Source organism: Podarcis filfolensis (assembly GCF_964270895.1).
Source record: "Podarcis filfolensis genome assembly, chromosome: 1".
Taxonomy (NCBI): domain Eukaryota; kingdom Metazoa; phylum Chordata; class Lepidosauria; order Squamata; family Lacertidae; genus Podarcis; species Podarcis filfolensis.
In genome coordinates this window covers 44,247,392-44,259,626 of record NC_139604.1, presented here as the reverse complement: position 1 = coordinate 44,259,626, position 12,235 = coordinate 44,247,392, and the positions used below count along the sequence as shown (strand labels likewise).

Below are 12,235 nucleotides of genomic sequence, written 5' to 3'. Positions count from 1 at the left end.
AACCAAAATAAGTACCTATTTATTACATTGGCTCATTTTTTATAGTTATCATTCAGTGACCTCATTCAAATATCACCCAAAGTCAGCCTTCTCCCAACATGCCCCCTCCAGATGTTTTGGACTACAGCTCTCATTGTCCCTGATCATTGGGCTCTGCTGACTGGAAATGATGGGAGACGTAGTCCAAAACAATCTAGAGGGCACCAAGATGGGGGAGGTTTCCCTAAACTAAAGATTGCATGATATGAATAAGTCAGAACAAGTCACAGTGAGCACTAAGCTTGCCTCCTCCTCCACTCCCTAATCTCTCTCCTCCTCTGGTACAGCTACAGGGAGGAGTTTGGTTTTTCCTTAACCACAGCTTGTCCATCATCCATACCAACAAAGCGTGGTTAAAGTTATCTATGGTTTGTTTGACCTGTCATCCAATTTGAATAGCTATACTTGGACCTTCTAAAAGCTAGAAATAATAACTGCTGTCATATAGTGAATGAGTTCAGTGAACGAGGCCAGGATGGAACTTTTCTGTCAAAAGACTCAAGCTACAGACAAATTGCCATCACCTTAGGAATCTCTACTTCAAAACGATGTCTACTTTGAGGGAATATAGTTCATAGGCACCATGTTCCTTGAGCTGGTTCCTTGCCCAGAGGCTTTTGCTGAACTAAAACTAACAAATCACAAGTGCCAAACTGGATAATTCCAAAGATCTTAAAAGCTTGTAGCAAGCTGGTCAAGTACTTCTTAAACAGAAACTGTAAGAGTGTGAATAAGTGGGAAAGGCAACCTAAAACACAATGACAAGTATAAATGAAGGAATGATATAATAGTATGTAATTATTAAACATTATTGTGGAGGCCTCACAAATGTATTAAAATAAGAATGATTTTTATAATCATATAATCATGACACAAAATCATTTCTTTATATAGCTGGTCAAGGCAGTTTGATTGGAGTCACAAAGTGGTTTTGATTTATTTATTTTATACTGATTTTCAGCTGTCTTGGGTATCAATGTCATACTTGGGTAATTCCAAAGCGCTCCTGGCCTAAATTTGGTTCTAAGCTCTTAAAATACCTCACAAGCAAGTAACAAATGTAGTACACTCATCCGCTGTGCGGCAGTAATAAGAAATAAATGTTAAGCCACCTAAATTCCTCCCCAGCAGCCCCCGAATCTTGGGAGCCACATTTCCCTTTGAGGTGTTTGTTTAGCTCTCCAGCACAGCAAATGGCACCCAGGACTTGGACTTACGTTAAAAAGCATTCCCAGTGTAGAACTTTGATCTAGCATTAGCCACGTTTCTGTTCCAATACAGGCAATTACAAATCTATTCATAACATAACAGATACATAACAGAGTTTTCATAATTTTTGCAATTGCACAATTTCTACTGAATATTTAAAAAATCTTCTTCAGTAGCATAATATAAACTATGGGGTTTGTATATCATTGCCTCAAGCAAAGAAAAGGAAAGGTGACTGGAGACACACACACACGAAATAAGTTATTTAACAAGAAGTTGCATTCCTACCTGACCAAAAATATAGAGGAGGCCAATGGTCCCCCCAACTTGACCTCCAAGGACAGTAGAAATCATTGAGTAGACTCCTCCACTTCCAATGCTGCAGCGTTCACAAACCCCAATGCCAGACAAGACCGTTACTAAGGCCACCAGGATGACAATGGACACCAAAAACATGCCCATTAAAATACCAGTGTTTCCCTGAAATGGGAGGAAAAAGAAAAGGTTGAAACTTAAAAGAAGAGATGCATAGATTTCAAGGCACACACTTACCTTTGTTTTCCTTGCTACAAAAGAATGCAATGCATCTGTGCTTCATCTAAGCCAAAGTGTCTTGCTTACCACTGTTAAAACGTTAGGAAGTTTACATGAAAGCAGTAGGAAGAAGGTATGTGGTTTCTTAAAACTTAACACTTGAACTCAACTCTACTGCAAATCACTCCAATGTCTAAAAAAAGCAACGTAGGAGGACTGGTATGCTGTACATGATTTTCTAAGAAATACAAGGTACCACAAGGCTCTGAGGTGGGCTAACAGTGCTCATATCTTTCACAAAAACATGCGTATAAAATAACAACTGACAGGACTACTACATTAAGGGGATTTCTAATGCATCTCTTTACAGAAAGCAGAAGCCAGGCCTTATATTCTTCTGTTTTCACAGCTTTTAGCATATGAACCCAGTCAGAAGGCCTTCAAATGTTATCAGCATGCAGATGCTAAATAAAAAAGTGACCTCTTAAGCCTTTCTTCTGAGCTTTAGAGATCCCCATTGTGAACAAACTCTAGCATTTTGCTTCCTTCGTGCCATCTTCAAAGCACTCTGTGTGCTGCTCTTATCCCACAGGCATTGTGTTCCTTCCTGCTATGACTTCTCAAGGAAGGGCAGTGGCTTTTAGGTTCTCTTGCTTACTAATTATTGCTTTGTGCAGAACATGTTAGGTTATGCTTGTGCCATCTGCATTTCCAAATAGCACCCACTGTCCTGGCTAGTTTGAAGATATTTAGTATACACAAAACTGATAGTGCTTTTGTTTTGTTTATTTTGCTTAACAACTGATGCAAAGCTAGAACAATGCTTTCCTTTTAGAAAAAATATAGCTGTGTAGGGAGGCTTGTATGCTAGCAGATGTCTGCATGCTGAGTCCTGGCTCCAGTTCCCCTTGGTCTGATGCAACTGCCATCAAAACCAGCAGGATTCCAAACTGAAACTGCACTTCATGTAGGCTACAACATTCTGGATACATATCAAGCTAGTTAGAGGAGCAGGCGGGGAGAGATAGGAAATAAGATTCTGAGGAAACAGCAGCATCCAATTTCTAGTTTTGAAGAGAAATGAATGAATGGGCCCTCAGATCAGATAATCACTACTAGTAAGTTTGTGATGGTGCAAGGAGAACAGAAGGTGCAAAAGGTAGCAGGAGGCTTCTACAGGTCCATGGGTAATGCCGGTGGACAAACAAAAGACTCCCTCAAGGCAAATCTTTAAAAAGTGGTATAAACACCAACAACTGGGAAACACTGGCCTGTGAGCGTTCCAATTGGAGGATAAAGGTAAAAAGGTAAAGGACCCATGACAGTTAAGTCTAATCGCAGACAACTCTGGGGTTGCAGCGCTCATCTCGCTTTACAGGCTGAGGGAGCTGGCGTTTGTCCGCAGACAGTTTTTCCGGGTCATGTGGCCAGCATGACTAAGCCGCTTCTGGCAAAACCAGAGCAGCACACGGAAACGCTGTTTACCTTCCCGCCGGAGCGGTACCTATTTATCTACCTGCATTTTTTGGCGTTCTTTTGAACTGCTAGGTTAACAGGAGCTGGGACCGAGCAACGGGAGCTCACCTTGTCGCGGGGATTCGAACTGCCGACCTTCTGATCGGCAAGCCCAAGAGGCTCAGTGGTTTAGACCACAGCGCCACCCGTATCCCAGTTGGAGAATAGTTCTACCAAAAGCGTCATGGACTTTGAAGAAGCACAAACTCAGGACAAAAGGGAGAAGTGAGCTGAGAGGAAGGCACGTTTGGCAAATGCTCACCATGATCAACTCCCGCCAGGAAACCTATGTCCCCACTGTGGAAGGATGTGCGGATGTAGAATTGGCCTCCACAGTCACTTACAGACACACCGTGAAGACCATATTAATGGAAGACAATCTAACTCGGCTACGAGTAATCGTCAAAGAGAAGAGAAAGATGTGTGACATTGCACAACCTCTATGGGAGAAGCTATAAGCAGCTGAAATTTCACAGGCAAGCTTAAGCAAAACCGAGAGTGATATAGGGGCTAGAATGCTGATCTTGGAACCAGCCTCAAATCCATACTCAACCGTGTAACTCACTAAATGGCTGTGGGCATGTCCCTGTCTCCCGATCTAATGTAATATGCCAGGGTTGTTGTGAGTGTCAAATGCTCTCCCAGTCTCCTTTGGGGTAGGGCAGGATACAAACATAACAAGGTGGGTCGAGAGATTGAATGGCAACAGCATGATATCTACACATCTAGCAAAACTAACTCAGGCATAGAAGCAGGTCAGAACACCAAGAACTTAATTTGTGTGCTAGCTGATTTTCTGAATCCTTCGCTAAAACCAAAAGAATTTCCATGAGTACTGACAGAGACCACATCCCTAAATAGTGCAAGAGCTGGGAAATATCCAGCTCTTATTTGAAGAACAAGGCTAGCACATAGTGGCTGAAAATAAATCTTTTTTTTTACTGCTGCCCTGCTACCTGTTTAATAATATCATCCAGTGATTATATTCTGTCTCCTCCAGCCCGTAGGCAGATGCCAATGAAACCCACTGTAACCAGTTTGTTCCCTATCAACAGCTCAAGGACCACTTAGCCATTTGTTGCCTGTAGGCTTTTATTATTTCATTATTATTTGATTTATTACCTGCCCTTCAGACTAGCAGGTCCCAGGGTGGGTTACAACAATATGCATTCAAGGTCCTCTTGCTGTGCAATTTGTAAATATTTGTTTAAACTCTTATGTCTCTTTAAAAAAAACAATTCTCCATTTTAACAATTTAATTTTGAATTCTAATCCAATCCACTTTCCAAATCCAATCTTCACAATGCATACACGCATTCACTCTCAGTAGAAATTTTATACCACCGAGGAGCTTTAGCAAAGGAGAAAGATTTTAAGCAGTTAAATAATTGCCACAGTGGGTCAGGGTTTCCACTCTTCTAAGTTTAAAGTTCAGTTCATGCATAACTGTTCATAATACAGTCGTACCTTGGAAGTTGAAGGGAATCTGTTTTGGAAGTCCGTTCAACTTCCGAAATGTTTGGAAAGCAAAGTGAGGCTTCTGATTGGCTGCAGGAAGCTCCTGCAGCCAATCAGAAGCCGCGGAAGCCCCAAAAGAACGTTTGAAAACCGGAACACTCACTTCCAGCTTTCAATCGTTCGAGAGCCGAAACATTTGACTCCCAAGGCGCTCGGGAGCTGAGGTACAACTGTATAACTGTTATCAACATATTTTAAAAACTCAATAAATTTGGTATAAGGACAATGAAAGAGGGTGTTTGTTCCAGCTGGGCAGAAGGAGTGCTGCTTACAACCATCACTTCAAACTACACTATGTTCTTTCAGTAGAGCTTGGAGGAACATGAGGGAGGACGTGTAACTATGGCAACATGTGTTACCTGAACATTTATATTTGATCAGCTTCCCTGTAAATAGCCCAAGCTACTATTTTATGTTATTTTGACATAAAGGGAGAGAAATTAACAAAGCCATAGGAACCCAAGTATATTTTAAGCAAGTAAATTTGTGGGCTTTAAAGAGCTGATAAAATAAAATTTAAATCTGGTCTATGGCAACAGGGATTGCAAGCTGTGGTCCTAAGGACTTGGAACCAAGTCCTGCTGCAATCAGTTGAACTCAGTTGAGTTCCAAGTGATTTCAGCAGAACTTACTTCGAAGTAACCAATAATCTGGAGCAGGCTGTAAGAGGACCAGAATGACTGCTGCACCAGCAAAAAGCCAGACCCAGTGGTATGGAGGGGGTACCTCAAATCAAAACAGGATGTTGCACAAGCGGTGCCTGTTTCTACCATAATACAGTACAGAGCAAAGTGATTGGGGATGTGCCAACCTAAATACATTCTGGCCACCTAAGCACCCAGCTGTGCCAAGGTAGAACCACATGCTAAATATTTGGTAATAATAACAGGATTGTCAACCTAGCAGAATAGCTTTTGCGCCATGTGAAAGGCATGGTATGCTGCTGCTGCTGCAGTCAGTATAAGCCACTTTCTGCTCCATCACAGCTTCCCACATTTCATCAGGAGGTGGAAGGATCAAAAGGTCATCTAGCCAAATCATCTTGTTACCACTTGTGACTAAAAAGGATCAAACCCTACAACAGTGTGGTCCAAACAGAGGCCGAGAGCACCAAATACTATGCAAATTTCTCCACATGATCAGAGAATGTAATCAGGTAGGCCTGCAGGGCAAAATGTTGACTTGACACCAAAGCACACTGGTTTAAAATTATTTGCTCTCATTATAGTCTTAACTGGGCTGGATTGGGCTGTTTGCCAGTGCTCCGGTTAGATCTCCCACTTACGTGTGTGTGTGTGTGTGTGTGTGTGTGTGTGTGGTTGTGTGTGTGTGTGTTTTGTGTCAGCAAGCTGCTTAAAAAATAGACACACCATAGCTGGAGGTTGGATATGTGATGAAGACTATGCAGATGAATATGCATTCAGCAGCTATTACAGAAGAGATGGTGGAAAGACCTAAAGATGATAAGGCAAAAGAATGGTCACCAGCACACAGGCTTTCAGTACTAATTTAAATGCAATAACTTAAGGACATCAGAACAAATTCCAAGACAAATCAACAGCTGTATGGCTTGTCATTTAGTTCTCCATACTTACCACCAGCCACCCTGTCCTCAGAAAGAGAACTACTCCAAAGATATTGATCATACAAGAGGTAAAGACTCCGTCCCAAGTGCCAAAGAGCACTGGTTCCCAAACAAAAAGATGTATCTTCCACCAAGGTCTGTTGTGTGTCGGAGAACTCTGAATGAAAATAGGATTTAAAGGTTACGTTTGCTCTTTCATCTTGCTGGGCACTTAGCAAAGAGGCACGAAGGGTCAGTACTATAATGCCTGCAAAATGCATGCTTTAAGGATGACAGAACTTGCCCCGTTCTTGCCCCCAGGGCACTTAATTGTACGGAAATGAGAATCCTAAATAAATCACACTACTTTGGCATCTGGTTGGCCACTGTGACAACAGATATCTAGAAGAGATGGGCCTTTGGTTTGATTCAGAAGAGCTCTTCATCTTATGAAGGGTAATCATGTTGCCTGAATCCCGCCCTACTACAAACAAAACCCAGATCCCCTGTTGATTATAGCCTACAAAGACCTACTTATCAGCAACTAGATTCAGTGACAATTTTTAAGAATGGAGCCAGCAGGTAAGGGCAAAAGGTTCTGACACTTATCCCCCACCCCTGCCATCAAAAAGGAAATCAAAAACAAAAAACTGCTTTCCAGCAAGTCCTGTTTTCACAAATACCACTCTCTTTTTGCCTCAGTAGTAACGTTTTTAAATAATAATTTTTGTTGGTTTATTTTCACATTTCCCACTGAAACTATTTCAATTTGTGCAAAACAAATCGCAAGACATGAAACAGGGTTAAGGATTTTTATAAATAAATAATCTACATAAACAACTGGAAGAATTGATCAAATAAATTGACGTTTTCTAATTAACAAGCATCTTCCTTGCAGGTTTCACATTACCCTTGACTCCCACCCAAGCCAAAAGTTATTACTGTAAACACAAACAAGAATATGCAACAGGCAGGGCATAATCATGTAAACTAGCTCCTGTATACTCAATAAAGCCATGCCAAAGGACCACAAACTTCTCCTGCGTACTTTGTCCCCTGACAATTCTCACTTTTTGTGCGAGTTTCTCTAATAAGGCAATGTGCCACAGCTTTTGATACCAATAATCAAGGTCGTTAATTTGGAGATTATTCCAATGCTTTGTAGCAATTGTGGCTCTTGCTACAAAGTGATTAATTATCAATGATCTACAGATATACACACTGTAAACTGAACACAAATCTGGACTCTTCTCAGAGCATTACTCCCACCACCTTGCAATGTTTCAGAATTCAGAACTCAGCTGTAGGGAACCAGGGCTTTTGCAACATACCTGTTGTGCTTCTTCGTGAAAAAGTTCTTGCACATGTCCATCATGCCTCATCCTGGTGTTGCCCCTGGGCAAAAACAATCTGCCATTCACATTAAAGCTGTAGCTGGAGGGTGATGCCATGATAATGGAAGCCACGGGGCAGGGAACAGAGTTCAATGTCAGCTATTATGCTCAGGGGAGTTCCTGCACAGCCGAGGCATGCACAGCAGAGGCTTCATTGCTGTACTTCACCTAGTTCAGAGAAAAGACAGAACAACTCACCATCACTTTCAGATGCAGGCACAACAGTTTTATCACAGATTCATAGAAGAGAAGAGTTGGAAGGGATCCCAAGGGTCTTCTAGTCCAAACCCCTGCAATGCAGGAATCTCAACTACATCATACATGGCAGGTGGGCATTCTACCTCTGCTTAAAAGTCTCCAAGGAATGAGAGCCCACCACCTCTCGCAGGAGTCTGTTTCACTGTCAAACAGTTCTTCCTGCTGCTTAGTCGGAATCTCCTTTCTTGTAACTTGAATCCATTGGTTTGGTTCCTAGCCTCCAGAGCAGGAGAAAACAAGCTTCCTCCATCTTCCGTGTGACATCCCTTTAGATATTTGAAGATGGCTATCTCAGTCTCCTCTTATCCAGGCTAAACATAAGCAAATCCCTCAATTGTTCCTCTTAAGGCTTGGCTTCCAGACCCCTGATCAACTTGGTCTCCTACCTCTGCACACATTCCAAGCTTGTCAACATCCTTCTTAAACTGTGGTGCCTAGAACTGGACAGAGAACTCTAGGTGGGGTCTGACCAAGGCAGAATACACAGGGTAGGTGGGGGCCAGAGACTGGAATAATAACATCAGACTGTAGCAAAAACATGCGTGTCATAGCAAGGATGACAAGACAAATGCTAAACCTGGTTTTGCTTTTCCCAGGTGTGCTATTTGATTTACAATGCCAGCACTTTGACATCAGAAGCACCTAGAACTGAAAAGGAAAGGTTTGCTGGGCAGGCAACTCTTGTCTCATCCCTCCCCATGCTGGTTGGCGGGAGAAAGGGGAGAAATACAGTGCTCACAATGTCTATGAGAGGATGTAGAGGCAAGATGGGTCTTCGAGAATCCACATTGTGGTATACAAAAGCAGGATTATCTTCCTGACCTTCCGACTACAGACTCCCAATTCATCTGCACCTTGATGTTCAGAATCTACCTGCTGCCACCGTCCAAGCTCAGTAAGAAGCCACCCCTCCCCTATCCTGCTTTCCAGCTGCCTTCCTCATCCTTGCTCTCCTGGTAGACTATTGTGAAACAAGCCCAACCCTTCTTTGCTTTACCTTCCCAGGCACCTGTGATGGTAAAGCACAGGCAAATCCTTACACTACCACTCACTTCCTTTACCCTATGCAAATTGCCAGTTAAGCAGGCAATGAAGCAGTTAAGGTTCACTGATTCCCTGATGTTCATTCCCCTCCAGTGGAAGGAAGGAATCCTTGCCAGCTCTACCACTGGTTGCTGTTTTTCAGTGCAATTGAGGCTTCATGCAGCGGAAAAAGCAGCAGGGGGAATGAACTCTCAGCAACAAAGATAGAGCTTTTATGCAAATAGTCTTTGTCATAAAAGCCAGCAAGGAACATTAACATGGCAGGCAAGTAAAAAATGGTTTCTTAATAAGCTATTCCCGCCCGCCCCCACCAGTTTCAAGAAGATTTGAAACAGAAATTTTATTTTGTGAGAGCTTCGGCATTATGTCCACATTTCGTTCTGCACCCAGTGCTTAAAGGAAGTAAAACGAAAAGAAAACCTGTATTGCTGCTCATGCTAGTTTTAGTGCCCAAGTATAAAAAATGATTAAAAATGTGGTTTATAAGGAACAAGTTGGTGTTAAAGAAGAGGGTATCAACATGGTAAAGAACAGACAAAAACATTTAGTTTGAGGGGCAGGTTCAAAAGTTAAAAGACACCAAAGACTATCTCCCTGAAGAATGTGGAAAATGACACCAAACAAACCACAAAACCCCTTAATGAAGAGATCAAAAACCCGTTTTCCATATTCAACTAGATTTAACCAAACAGTAAGGTGTAGCATTTGGATGTCACATTAAACTACAGTTCAGCTGTTATCATTGTTGTCATATTTATAGCCCACCTTCTCCTCCAAGAAGCTCAAGGTTGAATACACGGCTCTCCCCCTCCCCATTTTATCCTCACCTGTCAGATAGGTTAGGCTGACAAACTGTGACTTGCCCAAGCAAAGTCACTCAGTCGGCTTCATGGCTGACTGTGGAACTGAACACAGGTTTCCAAAGGCTCTAGGGACGCGGGTGGTGCTGTAGTCTAAACCACTGAGCCTCTTGGGCTTGCCAATCAGAAGGTCGGCAGTTCGAATTCCTGCAACAGGGTGAGCTCCTGTTGTTCAGTCCCAGCTCCCGCCAACTGAGCAGTTCAAAAGCACGCCAAAAAGTGCAAGTAGATAAATAGGTACCACTCCGGTGGGAAGGTAAGCGGCGTTTCCATGCGCTGCTCTGGTTTCAGTGTTCCATTGATTGTGCCAGAAGCGGCTTAGTCATGCTGGCCACATAACCTGGAAAAACTGTCTGTGGACAAACACCAGCTCCCTCAGCCTGTAAAGCGAGATGAGCGCCGCAACCCCAGAGTTGTCTGCAACTGGACTTAACAGTCAGGGGTCCTTTACCTTTACCTTTTCCAAAGGCTCTAGTCCAACACATTAACCACTATACTATCCAAATGTGTGTCATCTGAATGTGGCCAATGAGCAGTACCATTTTTCTAGAAAGAAGTGCCAGAGTTCACCATGAACTTCTCCCTTGTTCTCTTAGAATGGCAATGGCACCCACCTGATAGGTGCCAAAGCTGAGCTCCTGTGAGCTCCAGCTAAAAAAAAGCCTTGCCAAGGAGTAATTAGTCAGTGACAGGGTTATTTCACAGAGGCTGTCAGCCTGGTTGTATAAGCATTTACTCAATGGGACTGACTTCCATATAAGTGTGGACAGGACTGAACACCGAGCAATTCTGCCTGAGTATTTGAGACTCTCTTGTGTATGTAGATAACGGCAACATTCCAAGTTTTCCTTTTCTATAGAAAGATCCTTTTCTTACAGAGCGATTCCAAGCCTTGATCTGTCATGCTGGAAAGGGTTTAGGTGAGGCAGATGTGTTCCTCCATGGAGGGAGCCTCTACTGCTTCATGCCATACTTACAGGTTTCCCAGAGGCATCTGGTTGGCGACTGAGGAAAACCGTGCGCTGGAATAGATGGACCTAGCTGGAAACTTATTTATATCCTAAAACATGGGTAGGCAAACTAAGGCCCGGTGGCCAGATCCGGCCCAATCACCTTCTAAATCCAGCCAGCAAACGGTCTGGGAATCAGCGTGTTTTTACACGAGTAGAATGTGTCCTTTTATTTAAAATGCATGTCAGGGTTATTTGTGAGGCCTGCCTGGTGTTTTTACATGAGTAGAATGTGTGCTTTTATTTAAAATGCATCTCTGGGTTATTTGTGGGGCAAAGGAATTCGTTCTTTTTTTTTTCTCTTCCAAAATATAGTCCGGCTCCCCACAAGGTCTGAGAGACAGTGGACCGGACCCCTGCTGAAAAAGTTTGCTGACCCCTGTCCTAAAACATGGATTGTTGTTTCAAAATGCTGCACTAATTCATTCTTCTCTTCTACCACTGGAGCATTCAATGCTGTATCCACTAACCAGAGCGTAATTGAACTCAATGGGACTTACAGCTAAAATGGGACATACAGCTAAGATGATTGTGCCCAAATTATATCCATAGCAGATTCTGTGGCTTTTAGCATGCAAATATAAACTGAGTCTAAATCACATCTCTCCAAGACTAGTTGAGCCTTTTCTGTTCATTTAGCAACACCAAAATTTCTGCTTTTGCACCTTAGGATATTTTGTCAATAAACACAAAACTAAGGAAGCTCTCTAAGCTGAAATCACCGCTTTCAACAGATGGCTGGTTTATAAAAACAAAAAGGTTAATATATTTCTCGCCGTATGTACATGTGGTCTCACTGGCTTCCGATGGGGCTCCCTTTCCTATTAGAGAGGTTACTATTGGCTGTGCTATGTAAAGTGATCCAAGATCTCACATGACTTCATTTAAATAAAAGCCTTAACCAACATCTCACCTCATATCTTTAAAACACCTTATTTTTAGTACTCAAGGGGGAAACAATTTTTTAAAAAGTGAAAATGCATTACAGCAAATAAAACCTAATGCAGAACCTGTAAGTACACAAACATTCGTTTTACTGAGGTACCATAACTTCCCAGGCAGCCTCCATTTTTAAACCAGGGTAATAGGAGTAGAGATTACACCATTAAGGAAAGTCTCCTGTAGTATTATCTTATAGTGGCTTTTCTTTAATACTAAGCACTACAAGAGAACATTGTAAGCTGAGCTGCTGCATTGTAAGTTTTGAATACGGTATTTTATAAATCTGGGTATCTCTCTTGAATAATATCACCAATCAATGAATAGGACTTGATCCATTGATCACCTGCT

The 12,235-nt window shown here is 42.4% G+C and overlaps 1 protein-coding gene across 6 annotated transcripts in view; it reads right to left on the bottom strand.

Annotated features, from left to right (window-relative positions):
- Positions 1 to 12,235, bottom strand: part of SLC12A8 (solute carrier family 12 member 8) — a 65,619-nt gene that overhangs the window by 48,884 nt on the left and 4,500 nt on the right. For all 6 annotated transcript variants that reach the window (XR_014541403.1, XM_083584988.1, XM_083584986.1 and 3 more), the window contains 3 exons: positions 7,711 to 7,941; positions 6,411 to 6,557; positions 1,537 to 1,728 (listed from right to left, as the gene is read on the bottom strand). Coding sequence is in view for 5 of the 6 variants with exons in the window: in XM_083584988.1 (XP_083441114.1) it covers positions 1,537 to 1,728; positions 6,411 to 6,557; positions 7,711 to 7,830 (459 nt within the window). In the remaining variant the exon portion in view is untranslated. The remainder of the gene's footprint in view (positions 1 to 1,536; positions 1,729 to 6,410; positions 6,558 to 7,710; positions 7,942 to 12,235) is intronic.